Below are 24,626 nucleotides of genomic sequence, written 5' to 3'. Positions count from 1 at the left end.
GTAAATGGTTTGGTAATTTTGTACATCATGTGACCGCTAAAGATGAAGGCCCCCAAAAGAGGAAATCAAGACCCAAAGGGATAAAGAATAGATCCTGACGCAAGACTTCTCTTGGCATCTTGTCATGGTATCCTTGCTTTAATTAGATTTAAATGTTCTGCAAGTGTCAACATGAACTAACTTCTACACAGAGAATTAAAAGAAAAATGCAGTGTTTTCGGGCAGTTCCCCAAGTTAGAAATTAGCTTTTATATGTGTGTATGGTCAAAAAAATTCCAGGAACTCTTTGATTTTTTTAAGAAGTTGACAAAGATGTCCCCTTTGTCTTCAAGTCTTGATCTTAAAGGGTGATGATTAGACCCACAGTTTCTTGGGAGCCCCTGGGAGCCAGCTTGGGGCTGTTAGGTCCAGAAGTGGGTGGAATTTACAAACATATTTCACTGTGGAAGTCACCTAACTTGGGGGGGGGGGGCAGGGAGGGAAGACAGACTGATGTTGCCAAAAGGACTGAAATTGCACAACTACAAAAAGTGTTGACAGCAAAGTAAGAAAGACAAAACTGCATTAGGACATTGTACATATTAGTTCATAAAAAGGAAAAGAGGTAGTTGAGTTTCATCTACTCATCCCAGAGGAAGAGAGAATATATAATGAGTAGTTGAAGAATGATGATTTAATTTATTTTTCTCCTCATTTTACCTGAGAGGCAAATGGGCTAATAAAAGTTGGTACAAGCCAGGACACTTTCGTCTCGACTGCTCTGCTCAAACTAGCATGTTTCATAACCTTGAAGTACGAGGGCAATTATGCTGGGCCTCACTAAAATAAATTATGATATCAAAAGGATTCCAAGATTGACTCTTGAAGCAGTAAGGGTTTCCAAATCGTACTATGTGCTCTTCTTTATGGTGCCTATTGGCACAAAGCTGGAAATAAAGAAGGGATAGATACCAGGCAGGAGGACCTGACCCCCCCCAACAGCTGGTCTAGAAAGGGTTTATGGGAAAACAAACAATAAAGTGATAACGGCAGTTATCTGCTGAGCATTCACTGTGCGCCAAGGCACTGTGCTAAAACCCACCTGTGAGGAACCTATCTCACAAGTAAGAAAACAGAGCGAAGAGAGATCAATAACTCTTACTTTTTTTGTTGAACCCTGGAAGGCAGGTGCCAGAGCCCATGCTCCCAGAACTCTTACTTTTTTTGTTGAAACCCTGAAGGCAGGTGCCAGAGCCCATGCTCCCAGAGCACTGTGATATATTATACTGCCTCAGGCCCTAGATTTTTGCAAAACAACACATTCTAAAAAGGTGCATATTTCAACATCAGCATCCTGGATATGACAAAACCCACCTGTGTGGAGATATTCTGGGGGCTGGGGGAGGGTCTGATAGCTTCCTGATGCCACCCATGGCTATATGGACCCAACTTATTAACTGTCCCCTTACTGCCTTGAACACAGAGCCAAAATGTCCACTGTTTTATGGGCAGCTGGGTTTTGGTGCTACTGAGGACACTTCACCCTCAGTCACAACTACTGAACTATCCCCGGAGGTAGAGCACAGAGAACGTGGGGAGTAAACTCTGCTCAAAAGGCTGGGACCAGGAAAATGGCTCTTCCTCTCCAGGCACAATGCTCAGCCACGCTTGGCTGCCCCTGCAGCTGTAGGCATGATACTGGCAGAGAAAAGTAGCTAGGAGTTCTGCACTTTAGGATGTTTTCTGGGTGGCCTCCAAGTATCTGTGGTAACCCCTTGCAAACAGAAGCCCTTACATGTTGAAGGGGCTCCCAACGATGCCTATTTCTATGCTTTTACCAAGAACAGATTTTGTCAGCTCCAGGATGAGTTGTGTATGTGTACAAAGCTGCAAGTTCATGCCCTGTTAGTCTGTGATATGTAATACATAATGTAACCAGGCCATCATTTAAATATCAACACCTTCTTGGCAGGAACTCTTTAACCTCTTGAGTGCCTGTCCGGATGTGCAACTAATACAATTCTTTGAGAACATGACAGGGCACCTGGTTGGCAGTTTAATTACAGCTCTAAGACAACGTGGCAGAAATGGACTCTTGTTCTGGCCCCTTTTACTAAGCACCTCGAGAATACGGGAAATGATTGGGGCACTTAAAAACATTAGAATTATTTTGAGCCTTGGAAGAGAAGTAGAATAGTTCTATCTCTTCTTTGGGTCCATTTCCTATATTGCTGAACACCAAGCAAGGGTGCCCAATCCAATAAAACTGTGGCTGAGTGTGACCAAAGTTTAGTGAAAGCAAAGAAGGGTGACTGAAGTAACTAGAAATAAAATCTCTGTCAGGGTTTTTTCTTTCACTCACTCACTCACTCACTCACTCACTCACTGTGGACCAGAGTGCCTAAAGTCAATTGAAGGTGGGCAAAAAGATGATTTAACTATTTATTAGGAAGATAGAGTATATATACTATACATAAAAATGACTAAGAATCTGTTTTATAGAAATATATGACCTACTGGTTCTAAGAATGTAGTTCTCTGATGAACATCATAGGTATCACCTGGGAACCTGCTAGAAATACAAATGTTGGGTCTGGAACCCCAGGCCTAACAAATCAGGAACTGGGAGTGGGCTCGGCAGTCAGTGACCCTGATGAAGTGTGAGAACCACAGCCCAGATGGACATGTGGAAACTGATTAAAGTGGAAAATGAGATCGAGTTTCTCTCCACGGGCAACCATAACTTGAAAAGTATGGGGCAAGAAAGATTGTATTAGTTTTCTATTTAACTAAACTAAAAAATATTTGTTTCTCAAGTGAAATGGGAAACAATCTTAGGAAACAAAAGTAGGATTTGTTTGGGACGCTGTTCAAAGTTATGATTACCAAGCCTCAAGAGAGAGGACACAGCTGGCTGGAAAAGCACCTAAAAGGATCAAGTGGATTTGTCATGAAAATAGTCTGAAAGTCTAGGGGCGGAGGAGGAGGCCAGAAGGGAAGCTGCCATAAGGCACGGAGCTGTGGGAGGAGCGCGACACCGTGACGGGCCTTGCTTGAGAGGTCGGTCTCCCAGATGGGAGGCGTGCTTCAGGGGGTGGCAGCAGGGTTTTTATTTTAGAAAAGGAAGCAGAGTGTATTTTGCTTACTAGCAACTCCTTGGGAAACAGGGCTTTGTGTTTTTCGATTATTGACTCTCTTGTGAGGACAGCGCGGAACACATCTCAGAGGTTTCTTCCATGTAGCAATTTTGACTGTTCTGAGCTTGAGAACTGTAATCAGACCTCCATCACTAGGAGCCCAGAGGGCCCAGCTGGGGCTCCTTCTCCAGGAAAAAGACCAGGAAGTCACTAAAGGAGTTGGTGGTCGGCAAGAATGTCATGAATTGAGGGCACCTGGGTGGCTCAGTTGTTAAGCATCTGCCTTCCGCTCAGGTCATGATCCCAGAGTCCTGGGATCGAGCCCCGCATCGGGCTCCCTGCTCAGCGGGAGGCCTGCTTCTCCCTCTCCCACTCCCCCTGCTTGTGTTCCTGCTCTCGCTGTCTCTCTCTGTGTCAAATAAATAAATAAAATCTTTAAAAAAAAGAAAAGAATGTCATGAATTCTGAAAATGGAGTCACCGTAGGGTGAATCATAGTGGGGAGGTGCTGGATGTTGCTGAGGTCGACTCCCTATAGACTTAGCTCCCTCCTTTAAGAGGTTCAGAAAGGACGCCCTCCCTGACTGCCGAGCTCCATGCACCATGGCAGTAAACAGAACCACAGCCATGCCCTACTCCATTTAAGACAGAAAGTCTGGGTGCCTGGGTGGCTCAGTCGTTAAGCGTCTGCCTTTGGCTCAGGTCAGGTCATGATCTCAGGGTCCTGGGATCCAGCTCCTCAGTGGGCTTCCTGCTCAGCAGGGAGTCTGCTTCTCCCTCTGCCTGCAGCTCCCCCTGCTCATGCGTGCATGCTCTCTCTCTCAAATAAGATCTTAAAAAAAAAAAAAAAAAAAGACGGAAAGTCTGTTCAAACATTTATAAAAAATTAAAATGTTCTGGGTACCTGTGTGCCAAGCACTGTGTGCTAAAGACACCAGGCACACAGATATGAGCAGGACATTATTTCTTCTTGACCAGTTCATTACTTAATGAAATAATACCATGAAAGAAAACCATGGAAATACATCATGTTAATATAGAACAAAGGTGTATATAAGGTACAGAATTGGTGCAAAGGAGGGAGTGATTGAGTCAGGGGCCCATCGTGGCACCAGCACCCTGAAGATGTGAGAAGCTGCTCTTTCTGGGCCCTGCTGGGATTTCTTCCTTTGATTTTGTGGCCATCTCCATATTGTTCCAAAACATTCTGCTTTGGTAAGCCAGGCTTGGTTCTATTTTTTTTCAAGAAGATTCCTAGTTGATAAAAAGATCAGTTCACAAGTTATTAAAAGGGATTTAGTGACGCCTGGGGACACTGATATTTTTGTTTGATTAAGGATCAACTTTCTAGACCCAGAGCTTGAACAGGTAATTTTTTTTTTCATTTAAATGACTCTCTTTCCTCAGATTCATAAAGTCTAAGTGATATACAGCAAGCTTTATGTCAGATTTCCTCTCTCCAAGTTCACTGGGGAAGAAAGGAGGGTCTTCCAGGCCAAAGGGGAAACACAAGTATTCCTCTGCCTCACCATCTTGGCCAGGTGTGGTAGGAGTGTGATGGGAGGTCTGCTAAGAAGCAGGGTGGGATCATCTCAGTAGTTTTTGGGTCCTCCTGAAGCTGGTTCTTTCCTTGCTGAATCAAGGGGAAAAAATCGCCCTTACATTTGTGGGTTTCAAAGGTGCAACGAAAGTTTGTGGATTGGATGTGTGTCCAAAGCTGTCCAGGAAAGCCGAGGCCTGGGTATTGCATATTTGGGTGCCAGGTGGATGTAGGCCTGCCATCTATGGGACTGGCCCGGTGTTCAGAGCCCAAGATGGCCAGGGGCAAATAGCAGTTCTGTTAAAAACCAAAGCTAAAAGCCAATTATAATCTTACATTTCCAGACACTGGTACTTGGTTTAAATTATATCAGTCAAGTTTATAGTTAGGACCTACAGGTGTCATTTATTTAAGGGTCAGGCTGGTGGACCAAGAAAAGCTATAGGCTCCCAAAAAGAAATGTCCTGGGAACCCCCTACTGGGACCAGAGCCTGCTGGTCAGAGTCACTACCATGTGGTTCGATAAACAGCCTCAGGGGCAATGTGCAGGTTAGGATTTTAGGCTGAGTAGAACATTACCTGGTTCGGCATAGCATTTTGTAACTTAAATTTCAACGTAATTCTCCTTTTCTGACTACACAAAAGTTTTCCTTTGAAGAGTTGCCAAGGGGGAATAGAGAGGAAAGATAAATTCTTCCTTTTCTAAGCAAAACTTGAAATGCCTCTAAACAAGGTACTGTATCCTGATGGTTAGAGTAAGGGTTTGGTGAGCAATTACCTGAGATAACCAACTGCTTAAGAGACCTTACACCAGTCACTTGACTTCCTATACCTCACTTCTGCTAAGAGCAATCTGAATGAAGGTAAAATGTTAGAGTGTAATATAATGCTTGAAGATCATAAAATTGGCAAAGTGTCATCTATTTTGCTAGATTGCTATAAGAATTTAAAAAGATAGCACATTTAAGACAGAAAACGCTCCATAACTGATAGCAATAACAATCAGATCCAAAGGTTTAAGGAAAATCTACTTCCCAGTTCAGTGAGTTAAAAGGATGAGGTTGTTTATTTCTTTATTTATTTATGTGCACAAGCTGAATTCCCAAACACTGGTCTATGATTAAGTATTTAGGATATGATCATCAAACTCACAATCACAAGCTAATTACCCAGCTAATGAATCACCGTTTGCTTTACTTTTTTCCCTCTGCTTTTTAGGAGATAACTGTTTATCTGCTAAAAGAAGGAAACAAAAGATGCAACTAAAATCGATCTATTTTTCTCCCTTGTTAGAAGTTGTGAGAAAAGGTTTATCAAGAAGAGATCACTGGGATGATGGGAAAGTTCTGGAAGTGGACAGTAGTGATGGTTACACAGAATTGTGAATATACAACATTGTGAAGGCCACTGAAACACATACTTAAGAATGGTTAAAATGGTAAATTTTTTATCATATATACTTTACCACAATTTAAAAAACAAGGCAGAAGAGGTCCCAAAGTACTAAGATAGAGCCTTTGCTTTGCCCAGATGGTAAGCCGGCTCTGCCACCTCCAGCCTCCGTTAGCAAACGTAAGAATAAGGGGGATATGCCGACAGGCAGATCCTCTCTCCAGATCTAGGAATGAGTGAAAAGGCATGTCGATGTATTCCCAACACCACTACCAGCTCCAAAAACCCATCATAAGAGTAAATGGCTATATTTTTGTGCGCTGAAATAATTATATGTGCCAAACGCAGCTCAGCCTGATGAAGAATTACAGTACAAAGGCTGGCCTGGCAGTTTGAAAAGTCTAAAGTGAATTTTACGAGATCAGAACTCTCATTCCAGATCTGTCTCTCCCAAGCCTAGGGCAACTCTATTGCTCACCTTCTCCACTTTGAAGTTTTTCTCTGCTACAAGGCTGTGGTTACCCACACCTTTTTCTAAAGGTGGATTCCCACTATCTACAATCAGTTCCTGGGAAAACCACAGTATCAGCCAGAAAGTGAAATTCCTTTCTTCCTTTGAACTGAAAAAACCCGACTGCCCCCTAGGCTGGGTTACTATCAGTCTCCGGTAAAATAGAAGCTTCTGTCTCAGGGTGGCCGAATGGATTGACACAGAGCATCAGAGCTTCCTGCGGGAAAGAAGCTGATCCAGCCAGTGGAGCCCCACATACGTGATCTGTTTCCAAATTGGTTTATTTTAACTTCATCGTCAGATGTAATAACTCCATTTACAATTACATTTCTGGGTTACAAAACAGTTTGCCTTTTGAAGCTCCATGTCTTCCTTAAACAAACACACCCACACATTAAACACATACACACCCTCTTCAAAAATCAGTGCATTTACAAAAGGGAGGTCTGAGCCTTGAGAACGCAGGTGCTCCTTTCTCTTCCATTTCTTTCTTCCAAAAACCTCTCAGCTACTTCTGAGGCCACGTTGAGTAAATATGCAAACAAGCCAAAGATTAGGGATTCTATTCACTTGGCTATTATTCCCAGTTGCCATTTACCTCTATTACTGAAACTATGTCATAATCCTGGAGCCACTAAATTCTAAGTCCGGTTCCATGACATGCTTTCCTCATTTGTTCCTGTTACGCCATGCCAGACAGGAAGGTTGCTGCCAATGAGTGTGCTGTAAAATACCCCACCTTGCTGGGCATGCACACGTTCTCACTCAACAAACCTGATTTTGCTAGAGAACTACTTTAGGACATGTAAGCCAGTTGATAGCTTATCAATGCTAGTTAGCATATGCCAACATCTGTCCCCGGGAGAGCTTGCTTTGGGAACCCAACGGTATCTTCCTTGAGCATCAGTGTATTTGTGACAAGCAACTCAGGTGCCAAACACTGTAAAAGAACAAGCAGGAAAATATGGCAGAAGATGCACACAACCTTTTCTAAAGCCAAAGCTTCCTGGTATAAGCTGAAAAGTAAGTTTAAGAGATAACCAGCGCACCCTGAATGTGAGTTATGGTTCCGTTGCTCCGGTGTAACCCTGGGCAGTAAGAGCCGCAGGACCCTGCCGAGCAGGGCGGCGAGCTGAGCACAGCATCTGGGACAGCAAACACACTGCACGGATGTTTCTAGAAGTAGTTACTCATATTGCTCTCATGCTGTTGCTGTTACTCTTGCCCTGCCACTCAAATCCAGAAATATAAAAGCAGTAGAAATTAGTCGTAACTGCTCAATACCCAACTAGTTATCTCAGGAAAATCAGCATGTGAGGCCACTGTGGTGTTTTGACAAAATTCCTATCCTGAAGTGAAAAAAGCAAGGAAAAAACCATGTGCACGGAACGGAAGACAGTGGGGAACAAGGGGCCAGAATTCCAATATTTTGAGTGTGTGATTTAAGATTTTGAGAATTTTTTAAAGCTCTGTTTTCTTTAAACCGACTGAAGGGAAAACATAAGTGGAGTTTAGCCATCCTCCTGACCCTACGGCTTAATCAAACTAAACATACCTTTAGTTCTGTAAGGAGAAAGATTAAAAAACAACACACGTGTTACTTGACATCCCCTACCTTGTGTGATGAGGTAGAAAAAGAACTTGATAATGTTATTCAACTATTTGAGAGGTGAACACTCTGAGATTAAGAAGGGATTATTCTATTTAAAAAAAAACTTTGTCAAGATGAACTATTAAGTAAAAGTTAATAGTTTGGGTTTTGGCTTGAGCATTCCTTGATCTAGTTTCATTATTAGTAACGTTACATAATAATCAAAAGGAAAAAGTTTCTCTTAGAGATAGTTGAAAAGCCTCAAATAAACATTGGAAGATATCTTGTAAAACGATCTTTCAGGAAATGATCCAGTTAAACCAAGAGACATTTTCTTGTCTCTATGCTCTCTGGCAGCATTTCAAACAAGAGTTGGTTAGCGAATGCCTGTTTCAACTGTTCCACTAAAATCTGCTCTAAATTTCTGCCACTATTATTATTATTTTGTCTTTTATTGGTATGCTCGCTAGATGGAAATGCACCAGTGTCCCTCGGCACCCAGTCCTGCCTAAGAAACTTAGGGCTTCTAATTTGCTCCACACTCGAAGCTTGATGCCTCGGGGTGTCAAGCTAAGAATCTAGATCAAGAGCTTTGGGGAAATGACATCTGCTTTTCTAACCTGTTTTTAGCCCACTGCCAAAAGCACACATTTGTAACCACATGTTAAGAACACCATCTATAATGACCATCTTTAAAGTAGATTTTATAACATTTCCATTAAGCAATCAAAAAGAGCTGAAAGAATATTATCTGCATTCCTTTAGAACATAGTTACAGTTGATATAATCTAAAAGTGGAATTGCTAGGTCCTTCCTGGAATGAGTCTACTACAAGTTATTTACTTGGGAACAAAAAGGCTCATATCTCAAATAAAGCCAAACTCCAGAGACGCTGTCTCAGATGACTACACAAATGGCAGAGGGCTCCATCACATCTACATGGCAAGTAGAAAATGACAGCTCCCCGGGATTCAGAGAAGACAATCAAAGTGAGCACCACTCACCAAAAGTGAACTGCAACAAAAAAGTGTATCAAGAGTCTATAGCTCCACAAGGGCAGGGGAGGAGCGTCGTGAGCCGGCAGATGCAGTGGGCATCCCAAGGGCTTTGAAGATACGATGGCCTGGGTCAAATCCTGACAAGTCCATTTAAAAGCTTGGCACACAGAGTTACTCAGTTTCTCTAGGCTTTACTTACCCTCTGTGTGAAGTGGGGATAAGGCCACATTGCAGATTAACGTTAGATGCCTTACAGATACTGTCTGTGTCCGCATCTAACACACTTTCATTGTGACTTCCATTATGTCATTGACCCATGACCTTTTCTGCAAAGCAAATCTCCTTCCTGCACGCTGACTATCTGAAATCATTTGGGGAGGAACTTGTGATACCCAGGGTTTAGTAAGAAGTGCTCTACTCTGAGCACCAGTGAACACACAGTGCCATGGCCTTTCGTCTAAAGGGGTTCTCTACCCACCCCTTCTGGCCAGTTGTTTGATAATCAATACTCACTCGCAAGCAAGGCATTGTACTGAAATGAAAAGTGCCATATATATATATATATATATATATATATATATATGTATATGTGTGTGTGTGTGTGTGTGTGTGTATGTGTATACATTTTATACATAATGTAGGTTAAAAGTGAAAATTCTGAAAAAAAAAAGTTAAAATTCTGTTTAAAAGTTACTTCTCCATAGGCTTTTCATCCTCTTTGCTAGCAAAAATTATGTTGTTGAATTTAGTCAGTGGAACATTGACAATGAAATAGGAAAAAAAAAATCCAAGGATAGTAGATACTTCCAGGTTAAGTTTTACAGAAGAAAAAGATCTGTCATTTCCTGGTAAAGGCTGACTTCCTTTTACTGGTGTAAAGAAATCAATACACCATGTAGTTTCTATTACCCTACACTGTAAAAATTATACAAAATGCTCCTCAGTTTCTACTACGGTAGTATGCAGTTATCTTTTTGGTGTGTTTGATCACAGGTTACTTATTCTCAGTGCTCCAAAGGCTATTTATTTAGAAGTTAAAAAAAAAAAATTGCTGCTCTTTCCATAAAGGCATTCCACTTATAACACCCACATCTTTTCTCTTTTGTTTATCTGTATCATTGAAATACCTTGTATTTTTATAAGCAAAGAGCATCTGAGTGGCTCTTCCAAGGGTGGGTGCCTCTGATTGTTACCAAAAGCTACCTGTCTCTGGGATTAGACTGGGTATATTTTGGTTAGAGCATCTGGGGAAATCAGGCTGCAGAGTCCCAGATGTGGTGCCCATTAACATAACAGGTATGTAGAGAGCTTTCCCGAGGCTCAGCATCCTGTCATGTTTACTTAGGTCTATACCGTCAGCATACCCCCTTCCGGACTGCCTCACCTGCTTGTCTAGTCTGTGCCCAGTACAAAGGTGGCTGGCTGGGGGCAGGAGTGGCTGAAACCCAGGAACCCTGCAGGCCCCCAGCCTGTGTTCCGGTGCAGGTTGCAAGCCCCCGAGTGGGCACCTTTCCGCAATTCCACCTCCCAGAGGGACTCCCTTTTGTAAATCTGACAGGAACCTCTCACATAGATGTGGGATCTCTACATTATTCCTGCTTATTTCTGTGTCCCTGAAGTGCCTGGTTAGCAGTATTCAATAAACATTCACTAAGCTTAAATGAATTAACATCATCAACAACTAACAATGCCTTTTTTATTCTATCACATTATCTACCGGTCACTAACCTAAGGATATTGAAGTGTTAGGTTTTGACCAAAGACAGAATTCAGCAGAGCTCCTTCAGTCTTGGGCAAAGGTGGTGTGGTTAAAAGCAAATGGTCCTGGAAACCAACACACACAAGGTGGCTGGCAGGAGGAAGAGATGTCAGAGAGAGGTGGTGTTGAAGGCCAAGGCCTCCGGGACCACTTGACCCCAGGGAGAGTTTAGAGTTGGTCCTACTTTAAGGAAGCCCCAAGAGTTGCCTCACCTCCTTTAACAGAGCCCGCTACTTACTGCCATCAATCAAGTTGCAGAATTTATCTCTGACCTCCCATAGTAGAGAAAGCATTTTCCACTTTAATGCCTGTTTCTTAAATAACTATTCATTCACCACACTGACTTGGTCTTGCATTACAGGAATTCTAGAATACAAGGAATGATCTATTTTATTCTACCTTGTAGAACACTGGTTACATACAGTGTCATAAATATAGGTGCTGTTTAGAGGAAAAGCTCCACCAAGAACACAAAACACGTTGGGTGGCGAAATGGACGGCGTTCACTGAGGAGCCCTGGCTCCCTTCTACCTGCTGATGAAGCTCTGGGACCAGAATCGGATTGAGGCCAGCAAAGCCGGGGTCCCGGTGTGGGCGTGGCGGGTGGGGGAAGCCAGGACAGGTGGCGGGAGGACCAAGGCAAACTGGACATCCCGATGGCCGGGCAGACACAATGCCACGAAGTCAGAGTGAACAAGCACGTGACAAAACAGAACACGTTCACTGTATATATTTTTTACATTAGAAAAGAGCTTTGCAAAAATATTTGGGCCCCCAAAACCCTTAGAAGTATTTATGTGATATAAAACTTCTCAGACAAGGTGAATAAAAGCCTGACCTCTTCTGATAATCACCAGTTTTTCATGGCACAAGAAATATTCCACCTGGTAAGTATATTTTCATCTTTATGTTTCCTGACTGCCTATTGCAGGCGCTGGCAATATGGCAGTGCTCAGAACAGTGCCCCTCCTGGCACGGGGCAGACAGCTTCTTGGAGGGCACAGACCACAAACCAATACATGAAATAATACAGGTTACATTGTGTCGGGAAGTAACTATGTGCTAGGAAAAAACCAAACCAAAGCAGAGTAAGGAGGCAGAGGGCAACAGGACAGGCCCGAGAACAAGAGCAAAATAAAGATGATTTCTATTTCTAAACATTTGAGCAGCCCATCCAAAGTCATCCGATTTACCTCGAACAGCACAGTTCTGCTTGGCATGCTAGTAGTTTTAAATCATCTTATCTTTTAATATTTAATATATCCGAGGGGCTGCCTCACAAGTCACAAATGTAAAATACACTCCGGGGTGGGCACTTGTATGCCACAGGGCATACACGCCCAGAGGGGACAGATGTTGGCTAAGTCAGGCAGAACCTGTCCTCTGTTCATCCCTCCCTTGAAAATCCCACTTAATTAAAAAACAAAGAGCAAAGAGGCATATTTAAAAAACAAACAAACTCAGGAATAACCACCCAAAGACTGCGTGCATGTCTTTTTTTTGCTTGTCTGACATGTTTATTATCCTCATATGGTGTTAGGCCTGCCAGCTTTGTGCCGTACGTGGCAACATTTAGGGATTAACCAGATGACACGATTAAATGTTAACTGCATGTTTTAAAACTGCAAGTAATAACTACAACCAATTCTGAGCGCCATAAACCAATGGAAATTGCCTTTTCTCTTGAAGTCACTGCGTATGCTTTTTGACAATTGGGAAAATCAGTCAAGCTAGTGTTTCGATTCCAGAGTTACCGAAGGGACCTGGTACTGATTAGCTTCCTGAAGCCCTTCTTCCCAGACAGTTGGAATGATGGGAAACCCACTTTGTCACAAGGCAAATTCATCCCACTTTGAGACAGCTCTCATTGACAGGATGACACAAGTATTAAATGGACTCAAAATATCCTGTCTGCTTGAAAAGATTGATGTCTTGTTGATGCAGTGTCTTTGGGTAATGAGCATTGATACTTTTATTTACTTATTTTTTAATAACCTGATTACTAACCTAATAGGCCAAATGTGCTTAGCATGGGGCTTTACTTTTGGTGTTATTTGTACAGTCTGAACATGACAGCAGGCAAGGAGCAGGAAGTCCTGTCGGCAGAGGTACAGCTGATGTTTAAAAGTAAGAAAGCTACATAAACAGTCATTGTTCAACACTAGCTTGATTGATTTTCCCAATTGTCAAAAAGCATACGCAGTGACTGTTTAGAGGAGCCCTGGTTCCTTTTAGTGGAGAAAGGTGTGAAACCAAGATCCAAGTACTGGGTGTGCTCACTGCTACTAGGACCGAGAAGGTTTTTAAAGAAAAGAGTAGTTATACTATTGATTGTATTCAGCTCCCTGAGGTACAACAGGGATGATTCCTGGAATATAAACCACAATCCTCTAGTTTATTTCTTGGAGAAAAATAATATGTAATAAGTTAGAATAGATGATATAGGATAATTATAGCAAAAATGAACATGTTCTGAAAACCATAAAGCTCTGCAGAAATGTAAGGTATTATGATTTTAATCAGCTTAAGGTAAGGCCCTGTGGGCTTCTAGACTTTGGTTTCGTGAGTCAGTTCGGCAACACAGGAAAACTGAAGGGAGTTCCACTGAGAATGAACTCATTTATCTACTATTTCTTTTAGTCTTATCTGATGTTTGGTCTTTTTAAAAACTCTGTCCAGTTATTACTTTGTATTCTACTTGCATACTGCTTTTGGCCCCAGAAACATAAAAATGAAGCTGAGAGTTTCTTTTCTGGAAACAAGCACAGAAGTAAAGTTGTTTAGTGTTGGAAATATCCTCCTGGAATGTGAAAGTCATGGACTTTAACCTTTCCTTCCCCCCACAAAATTCTTTGTGCAAAGGTTGACGGCTAGAGTACAAGGAATGCTATAACCAGAGGCAGAAACATGAAACTTCACTGGGCATCATGCTTATTTGGCTGTGGTGAGAATCTTTCTCTTGGAACCACCATGACTAAAAATGATTATAAACTAAGTTGATAGCTTTACCACAAAAGTCTAAAGGAGCTCCTACAAAAACAGATTAAGGAAAATTTTATTGCTGATCAGTGGATGTCGGGCAGGCCTCTCCAATATCAATGGGAATAGTTAGGATGTGACATTAAAAACAATAAACCTCAGGCTTTGGGGGATCATGAAGGCCTCAGAGCTCATGTCACTGACATCTCCCATGTTCTAAAGACCAGCTCGATCTCAAGATAGAATTAAGAGATCAGCTGAGAAAGGCGTGGGAGTCAGGAGGAGAGGCGGCACAGAAAGAGAATGAACTTTGACTAAGTTTCATTATCTGTGAAAATGGGGGCCATGTGACCTACGTATGGGGACTAAATTAGGTAGCATAGCAGAAGGCACCTGGCATGTAGCAGCTTCTCAAAATGTTAGTTTTGTTCTGATTACCTAAAAGATAAATCTGAACCTAAAAACTCAACAAGGGCCATTTGCCCAAACTTTTAGAGGACATAAAACACACAAAAAAATGGTTTACAAAGGAAGATCCGCATGAGTAATTCATCCGTCCTTCACAAACTGCTGAAATCATCTAACTTCTATCGCCAATAGTCACATCATTCTACTCTTGTATTTGGTGTAGTAAGAAACAACTCTGCTTCCCAGTGGGTGTAAAATATTACTCCCCTGCTACTCACAAACCTTACTGCATGTTTGTCTTCTTGAAAACCATACATTTTCTGAAATGATTGTAATAGAAACTGGACTTTGGATCATGTCCACCACGGGACACTTAAAAGTATCCTAGTATACACCTTTAAAAATAGCAAAATGAATGAAAATACCATATCATCGTTGTTTCTTTTAAGCAAAAACTTTAAGTTCTTTTATGACTCAGAAATGTGATACTTAATATAAACCAAAAAACCCTGGCGGGTGGCGTATGAAATAAAGAGCAGAAAAACTCAACAGGGGCAACTGAATACAAAGAGTTCAACCTCACCCCAGAATTCTTGGCATGAAGAAAGCCAGTTTCGGTCAAGTATTGCCAAATTGTTGAGCGGGGGGCTGGGGGGGTGTTAAGTAAACGAATATTGTGCTTATAACATATTTCTTTACATGTGCCATGAATGTGTTTAAAAGCAGATAAGGACATAACTTCAATCTGTAATGCTCCTTCTACTGCATCTGTTTTATCACTTGGGCGACACACACATGCCCTACGCAGGGGGACTGAGACAGGCGCTGAGGACAAGCACATTAGAAGGAAGTCAAGTTGTGACGTCAAATCACACCTTCTCTCCCAGAGAGAGGGTGTGAGTGACTTTCTCAAGAAGTAGCAGAGCTAGGAAGGCTGGATCCTGGTCGGCTGTACCATGTGACCTCTCTTCCCCCAGGAGGGGAACTGTTTGAACTACTATGCAACCACTGTTGTTTTCAAATGGTGTTTAGAATGCTGAGAGGAAAATACAGACTCTGACCATGACTAGGCTTGCTCCACGGGGCTCCCTCGGTGCAGAGCCGGGGTCAGCACACAGACGTGGCTATGTGGCAGGAGACTTTAACTGATGATTGTGGAGCAAACAGAGGGAGAAAAGAAAGAGGAATGCCCCCATTCTCCGCCACATCCTTCAGACCAGCTTTTGACCACAAGTTGGCTCATCTGTTGGTGGAGCCAGAAAAGATCCAGGGACTCGGAGATAATGACGACTCATTCTAAAAACAGGTCACCTGTGTCATCTTTATTATTCAAAGATCAAAAGCATGGCATATTTGATTTCTTTGAATATGTATCGTTCAAAGATGATGAGTACAAGGCAGAGGTATTCTGACGCTAAAGGAATGGCCTGGAATTCATTTGCAACATAAGTCTTAAAGTAGTAGGTTAATAAAGTTGTCATTTGGTCAGGGAGGCACATAGTTTGAAGGGAGGTGTTCTTTCTTTATCGTTTGCTACTTAATATAACTCTATAACTCTTGCTATTTACCTAGTAAGTAGTTAAGTAACATATACAAACACCTATAAAAAATTATATTTTCATACAAGAGTAACACCTACTAGATTGTTTAAGTTTTTATATCACAACTCTTAGTAATTTCACCAGTCACTACTCCTCGGGATACCCCAGGGTTTGGCTAAGAGCCATTCCCTAAGGACATTCCTGTTTGGGGGTAGAGGCTGGCTGCCTACAAGAAAATGAGAAGCCACTGCTGGTCTTGTCTTACAAACCCAGCCCTATAAAGTGACACCAGTCATAAACTTCTCTGCATGTCCCCCATTCATCCTTGACATGTAACAAATCATGTGAATTAATGAAATCTGACAGAACATTAAGAAAAATATTAAAAGTTTAAAAGCAGAACCATTCTATTATTGGTGTTAACTGGAATCTGAATATTTTATCATCCCTGGCTTGAACCATAGTCTTGTTTTTCTCTCCCCAGTGTGCAAATTTCAGTGTGGAAAATATTAAGTTTCTTAACACAATGATGTTTCATATAAAGAACAGAATTTTGAGAGGTTTGTTACAACATTCTTGGAAGTGTGTAGAAAAGTACACCAGCCAAAGGACAAACATAGAAAAGGATTTGATTTTTTTTTCTTTTGAGGGAACCATATGTAAGCTAATATTTATGTGCAGACAGTGTTTAGAGCCTGGTCTCAAAGAGGAAAAGCTAAGCATGGCTACTGGGAGAGTATACATAACAGAAAACCTACAGGAGGAAGCAAATTGCAGCATCCCTTCTTGACTCACAGTGGGCTTTCTGTGACGGACCAGAAACTACCAGCTGAGAAATACACTATGTGTACTCTCAGTGGTTTATTAGTATGAGCCGAGGAATCTTCCTTTTATGTGGGTCCGTAAGAGACCCTTACCCCAGCGTCCTGTTCTGCAAACACATGAAACAGCACAGACTGCTGAAGAGCATAATCTCCGCAACCACAAGTCACAGGTTCAAATCCTGACTGACCTAATCACTGCCTCTAACATGGGTCAAGGACCTAACCTGTTGCAGCATCTGTAAAATGGGAATAGTGATCCTTCCTACCTCATAGGGGTGGTGCTAGGAGATTAAATTAATCAAGCGTGTAAACCATGTAAAACCTTTCCCTGGATGTAGAGGAGTTCAGGAAGAGCCATTAAGGTGTGAGTGGGAACTGAGGCACCACTGCCAGGCCTTCTGCATCTCAGGAGGACAACTCGGAGGCACAGTGTACTAATGGGAGACCAAAGTGTTGTGGGGGGCTTCTGTCATCTTGGTTGGGCCAGGCTACATGAAACTGTAGGCCCTCTGGCCCGGCTGATTTGTTTTCTAAACATACTGTGGCACTGGGTAGACTGTGCCTGGAAGAGCGCCCCCTCATGGCCAAGTTGACAAAATGCAAGTTCCACAAGAAGGGGGTGTTAGTCTATGTACATAGTCTTTCACTCCTGCCCTCAGCACAGCGTGGCGCCACAACAGTGCCTGGCACCTATGAGCACTAAACACGGACAAGCTGAGTAAACCAACAGCTGAAGGGAAGGAGCTCTGTGAAAATGGGCAAGAGTATTAGATTGAACAGATGTAGGCAAGGAAACATGTCAGACCCATTACTACCCTACTTCTCCAATACGAGATGTACTTCCTAAAAGCAATTTTTATCAGCTAGTTGGAGGGTCAGCCACAAATATAACTGTTGATATATTGAGAATATCCAATAATATCCACATCTTCCTTAAAAGATTCCTGAGAACATTTTATGAAAAATCATGATGGTCCCTTCCATTTACAATTAAATTTTCAGTGAAAATACTTAAATGAAAAAATTAACCCCCCATATTACATAGGAAAACAAGCACTGTGGTACCTGAAAGAGAAGATTTAATTAGGTTCTAATTTTTCAATGGGTAAAAAATCCAGCTCAATGCCTTGGAATTTCTAGCAAAGGTCTAGCTAAAGTTTTGGAGAAAGAAATAAATGAGTTCTTTAGGCTAAAGAAATACACTGTGACCTGTTAAAACCTACAGGCAAATTTTCTGATAATTTATGACAAATTTACAAATTTCCTATTAGAGTGTCAGTAACATTTTACAAAAGTTAAAACGTGCAATTTTATGCCAGCATCTAAATAAATTGTAGTAACTAAAACCCATAAAACAGGAGGGCAGTGAGGGGAAGGGCGAAATAGATGGAGGGGATTGAGGTACAAACTGCCAGTTATAAAATAAATAAGTCACGGAGATGAAAAGCACATCATCAGGAATATAGTCAATAATATTGTAATAACAGTGTTTGGTGACAGATGGTAGCTACACTACTACGTGGCGTAATGTACAGACCTGTCTAATCACTATATTGTACACTCAAAACTAATACAACATTGTATGTCAACTATACTTCAATAATTAAAAAATGTATATAACCCATAAAACCTTTTTAAAAAAAGGATGACGGACAAGTTACCACTCCTTGTTTTGTTTTACCTTGCACCATGAGCATGGGCTCCTTGCCCCCGCCGTGAGCTAGCATCTCCCTGCGATAGCGCTCCCCTGCCGCCCTGCGGGGGGGAGAGAACACTCTGTTATAGCCCCAGGTCACACTTGTCCTAGTTTCTCAAAATGAAGCCACGCTGACATCATATTCAGAAAAGCTGCCACCACAGCACAATTCAGCCGTCTATTTTCTTGCTTCTAAAACTCTAATTCCAATTTTTAAATTATTCTAATTAAGTAAAACCAGGTATGACAGATTTACTGTAAAAGGAGAACTGTATTTTCAGCTTCCTGTGTCATAGCAAGCAATCTCTCTTCGAAGAAAGGATTACTTAGTTGAGGTATTACATAAGCAAAAGGCATCCCACTGTCTATCACCTTTGGGATTATCTTCAAGTGCGATTTGGAATTATTTCTGCTGAGATGAAACAGAGAGAGAAAAATAACACTGTGAAATAAAAGTGAAGGGGACAAAGCTGGCAGGAGAAGCTTAATTACACCCGGAGAGGGGGAGCTCAGCTAAGGGTAACTGATGGCACGGGAAACTCACTCTTGAGTCCCCTGATGGGGAAGGCAAAGGAAGGAACAGCCCATCTGCATCTTCTGATGCACTTTGTCTGCTGGGTTCTATAGGGAACACTGTCTATAATAACCCCTGCAGGCAGATTTTGGAGAACTTTTACAGATAGAAATTCTCCAACTTAACGGCACCTGGACACAAGCTATTTAGTGTTACTTTTGTATTTTATGGAAAATGTAATTCCTTTTATGCCAGATGACTACGCACCATGATGACATAAGTTACATAAATGATGCTGTTTTCATCCCACTATTTCTGGAGCATCTTTATGTATGGGCAATTTTGCGAACCTGGTTTCTAATCAGAATTTTTTAAGTATTACAGTATCAAAAATATGTTGAGATCAAACACTACGTGGATGCCAAGGCAAAGTGTGTCATGAATTAGCAAACACAGACAGAAGGCTGGGCCCACCCAGGGAGGGGATGGGGTGGCTGAAAGGCCCCGCACGACCCCCGGCCTGGAGGGCTGGATCTCCTGCCAGCCCGTCTGTAGCTCCCCTCCCCTTGGGCAGACTCCTGCTCTCAGGCCTCTGGTTCTCGGTGTGCCTCAGGTCTATGCTGCCCGGCTTTCTGGTGAGGCTTCCAGTCTGGTGATTTTTCAGAAGTGGGATCAAAAAGGATCTTTTGACATAGGTTAGAAATTTTCTAGTCCAGTGAGTATTTTACTAGCTTACTTTTACACGTCTATAAAAGTATGGCAAACTACATGTCTAGGCAAGAATGCACATATAAACAAGATATAAATGCTTGGAAATATATGTATTTAATAGTATGCGGTTTTCTAGTAAAGTGCAGTTCGTTTAAGTAAGATAATATTTTGCCTAGTTTATAGAAATCTCCAGTAAAGAATCATAATCCCCCAAACTGATTTATTATAGTCAGTTTTGGCTTTAGGTCCTTTGAAAATAATAAAATCTGAAAAGCAGACCAAATGTCTGCAGTGTGCAAAGGGCGGAAGACAAAATAACATGTGGGTACCAAGCTGTAAAACATTTAAAAATTCTATTACATCAGATTCAAGCTCAAAAGGCTTTGGAACTGAATGTGATTATTAAATGCTAAGAAAATCCAAACCTACATCCAACTGCATGAAAAGCTGGGGGCCGGGCAGGAGTCAGAGAGGGAGAAGGGGCTAGGAATTAGCAGACCTGCCTTCTAATCTTACTCCAGTCTTCACTGGGAAGCCTTGGGCAAACCGCTTGTCCCCTCCGAGCCTCAGTTTCCCCTCACAAGCAGTACCTGCTCTGCCAAGGTTGCCATCAATGTAAAATAACGGGCCATATGGAAACTTTAGGGCACTCTAAAAATCCAAGGTGTCATTAATTTTAAACCACATAAAAGCGGTAAAGATACTACATAAATATCCATGGCTGCCTGAGAGGTATCTGGAGATGTGTTTGTGTGGTAAGGAGATAAAATGCTTTAAATGAGTATTAGACAAGATCATAATTAGTGGTTTGCTTTCAAAGGAAGCTCCTTCTAAGGACTCCATGAGACCAGAACTCGACTTCCCCGAGGTTCCTGGTGTTGCAGGGAAGCCTGTGAGAATCGGGAGGAGGCTCACACAGGGGCAATCCTGTGCTTCTCCTATGGGGTGGAGCTTACTGAGATCCTGGGGATGCAGGGCTGCCCATCCCAGAGCCCACTCTCCCTCCTTCTCTCCTTCTCCAGCCCACCACTGTGCATGGCTACCTCCATTGTGGGGAAGGGGGTGGGCATCATGTGTCCCTAGCTAAATCAACCAACCCAGATTCCCTCACAGAATCATTAAAGGCTCACACGGTCACCAGATAACTCGATGAAATACGCTCTGGACAGGGCCAAGAGTCACCACACAATGATGTTCATGACAGCTGCGGATTGGGCTCTTAACTACTGCCCATCCTGATGATGGAAATGGTGAGCAGGGCCACTCAGGAGGGCACCTAGGAGGCAAGCGGTGAGGAGCGATGTGGGGCAGGGCTCTGCAATGCCAACGCTAAGTGGTGGTCAGTGGACCCCATGAAGGGGAGCTGTGGAGGAATGGTCGGGGAGCTGCTCCCATTCTTCAGACGGCCACTGTCTTATAGGGGAAGAAAGTGTCCCAAAGTCAGGCAGAGGGGAAACTTTCCAGAACAAAGTGGACACTAGCATAGATAATCAAAATTTCCAATGGTGCTGCTCCCAAATGAACAACAGTAGCAAGTCCTTTGTTGGGCAATAAAAAGGAAATCAGGTGTTGTTCCCCATGAGTGAATCCTTGGAAGCTTGTGCTGCAAATAAGGAAGCCTGTCCAAGGGAACAGGGAGCACCGAGCAGCAGGGTACAAACAACGAGAGAGGCTGGAACAACTAAGAAAACCCACCAGGGAGGCATGGAAGCAGAGCAGTCTAGGCCCACTCTGGAGAAGCAAAGAGTTTTCACACAAAGGGTCCCTATGGGCACGATGGGAGGGCGCCACACCATCACCAGTGCGCGGCAGCTGTGCAGTGCTACAGAGCAAGGCAGAGGTTCGGGGCCAGGCTCTGCCTCCGGGAGTGGGAGGGAGGCCCAGCCAGAAGGTGTGGTGTAGGCTAGGTGGCAAGTGGCTAAGGTTCTCAGCCTGGCTTCAGATGTAGTGGGGTAGGGGGTAGTTGGAGGAGAATTCGTCCCCCTCATTACCTGTTAAAAGGGTCTTGTTGAAAACACTCCTTCCAAACCATGGAAGCCACTGCCCTGGACATCAGGTAAGAGTAATACTTGGCACCATAGCCCACAAGGTGACTGAATCGAAGCTGCCAGGCCTGCCAAAAGAGAAACACAGCACAGGAAATATGAAATCTTTGTATTTCTAGATGTATGAGAACACAATGGAAACACATAAGGAAATCCGCAAAGGTTTTAATTTAAATTTAACTCTAGAGGGCCCCGTCACTCACGATACTAATATTTTTCGACATTTTATGCACTGTTATGGACTGGTGTGCCCTCGCCAAAGTTCATATGTTGAAGCCCTAACCCCAATACCTCAGAATATGACTGTACTGTAGATAGGGCCTTTAAAAGGGTGGTCAAGCTAAACTGAAGCAGTTAGGGTGGGCCCTAATGCAGTAGGACTGGAGTCCTTCTAAGAAGGGAGAGACACAGGGGTTGGGCTCAGAGGAAAGGTCACATGAGGGCACAGTAAGAATGCAGTCATCTGCCGGCCGAGGAGAGGGGCCTTGAAGAAACCAAGCCTGCCACACCTAATTGTTTCCAAGTTCATCACTGCTGGGATTCATTTCTGTGACAGACATGGAGAGAGGACAGCCCACACTCAGCAGGAGGGATGAAGAGAATGGAGCAGGAATGGACTTCCACATCTGTTGTAGCCTGCTTGGAATGCCTGGTCACTGACACCGGGAGAGGAAATTCTGGATCTGGCATGGGGTGCATCCATTTCTTTCCGTTCTTTCTTTCCTTCTTTCTTTCCATCCTTCTTTCCTTCCTCCTCCCTCCCTCCCTCCCTTCCTTCCTTTCTCTCTTTTCTCTCCTTTCTCTCTCTCTTTCTTTTTTTTGAGGACAATGATATAGTCATTGTAAGAAAGGCCATGAGAGTTTTCATGAAAGAATACTCTTCCACTGGAAAATTCTTGTCCTACAAATACCGTTCTTTCTTGGTACCTAAAAGCTGAAACATCTACATTCTGATTGGTTAGTAGTAGGAAGGTTATCCAAGTGCCAATGCATAAACTTACCACAGCCTATTCACAGTAATGTTGCTACAACAAAAGCTAGAATTACGAAAGTGGTCCTCAAAAGACATATTTATGACCTAAAGGTTTTTACTTTTCTAAAACAAACATGCAATAATCCACTGTCTTCTAATGTGTGCTTTAGTTGACATTCACATTTTTTGAGAAGAAAAATTGAAGCCTGAATTTTTCAAAAGAATGTAACCAAAAAACTGAGCTTTATTCATAATGACAGATGGATATATTATTCTTTCATTCATAATTTTTTCACTTTTTTTAATGAAGATATAATTGATACATTATATTAGTTTCAGGCATACAACATAATGACTTGATATTTGTATATATTTTGAAACGATCACCACAATAAGCTAGAAGCCTGTTTTTTTTAACGAAGATAATCATTCTCTAACAAATCTTTTTTTAATTTTTTATTGTTATGTTAATCACCATACATTACATCATTAGCTTTTGATGTAGTGTTCCATGATTCATTGTTTGTGCATAACACCCAGTGCTCCACGCAAAATGTGCCCTCTTTAATACCCATCACCAGGCTAACCCATCCCCCCACCCCCTCCCTCTCTAACAAATCTTTTAATTGCCCGGAAAATAAAATATAAGGTCTAATCCTTACCATAAACCTATAAGCTAGATAAGCAAATTCTATCTAAGAGGAAATATTAAAAAAAAAAAAAGATGGTTCCTTGATCACAGTGAGTGGCAAGTTTTAGAACACAGTCTCTCTGTCTTGTATCTACTACACAGGGACTCTAACAATGAGATCACAGTGCTAGTTTACTCTCTGCGTGTGTCCAACACATTAAGACAAATATTTTGTCTGGATTAGGCAAAGGAGTTGTTACAAAAGAAGGTGTGCTAATGTGGCACTGTGTGTCAACCATACTTCAATTTAAAAAAAAACTATTAAAAAAAAGGAATAGCACAAATAAATGGAAAGGTGCACATGAAAAAAAAAAAGGAAAGTGTGCTGGAGCACTGAAACTGATTTTGAACATGAGGATATCAGGGCAGAGAGAAACAATTACCCTCCATATCCACTTTCCCTGTTTTTCAAAATGGCTATGCTTGGAAGTTAAGTGAGCACCTTGTGAGTCATGTTCTGAAAGGAAAGAGACGGGCCCCTTGCTCCTGTGTGTGCCATGTTGGGCCATCTGTGACGGTGAGATCCCAGCCATGGGGAGCCACAAGCCGGGAGTGTGGTTTCTGACTCCACATAGCCACCGCCAGCACTGGGTGGGTGTGCTCACAAGGCTGGTATCTGGGGTCTGTTACAGTAACCAGACCTGAATCCTTCCCCATTGGCCCCGCGCCCAGGGGCCAGCACCATGAACACATGAAGGGCGGCTGGAGTTGAGGTCCCAGAAGCTCAACTGTGGTCTCACCCCAGATGGGAGAATGTGACTGCACACTCTCCAGTCAATAGGTACCCTCAGCGGGGCATGGGGGGCATGGAAAGTAGAGACAGGCTTTCTTTCCCATCCTGTTTCCTATGCAAGTGGTATTTAAATTGAAGACAAATAGTCAAGGACCATCTATGGGTCAAATTCCATTATGATAAACTTTGAGTAATTTTTAGTCAAAGAGTTGGGTCTATCGGAATTCATTTGTAACACATACAACAGTTCTGTATATTCTGTCTTATTAAAAAAGGGGATCTACATCAATTTTTGTGTTCTGCCGGCATCTTAATGGACCACTGGTAATCTTTCTCATATAAAGCCACTGCGATACAATGAAATCTTTTGTAATAGCATATGACCTGCTGTTTTAGTCTGATACTCCATTGATACTGGTTCTTATGTTACTGGTGACGTCAACCTCTCTCAAGGTGGATGCCTCAAGACAGGCAGCACATAGTTGAAGGGGTCCTATCTTTGAAACTTCTTCTAGGAGATCTGCCGTAACTAGTGTGGTAGCTTTTGTAGTACTGAGCAGAGCTTAATTTTGTTTAGATTCCAGCTGAATGCAGTTCTGTGTTGC

General features: G+C 42.5%; 1 protein-coding gene across 1 annotated transcript in view; it reads right to left on the bottom strand.

Annotated features, from left to right (window-relative positions):
* The window catches only part of LOC113919171 (mitochondrial intermediate peptidase), a 175,415-nt gene that overhangs the window by 4,239 nt on the left and 146,550 nt on the right, over nt 1–24,626 (bottom strand). Inside the window, exons 17-18 of the mRNA XM_027587945.1 lie at nt 21,571–21,692; nt 18,340–18,413 (exon numbers count right to left, since the gene is read on the bottom strand). Coding sequence (XP_027443746.1) covers nt 18,340–18,413; nt 21,571–21,692 — 196 coding nt within the window. The remainder of the gene's footprint in view (nt 1–18,339; nt 18,414–21,570; nt 21,693–24,626) is intronic.

Source organism: Zalophus californianus, chromosome 3 (genome assembly GCF_009762305.2).
Source record: "Zalophus californianus isolate mZalCal1 chromosome 3, mZalCal1.pri.v2, whole genome shotgun sequence".
NCBI lineage: Eukaryota > Metazoa > Chordata > Mammalia > Carnivora > Otariidae > Zalophus > Zalophus californianus.
This window is presented reverse-complemented; position numbering and strand designations above follow the sequence as displayed.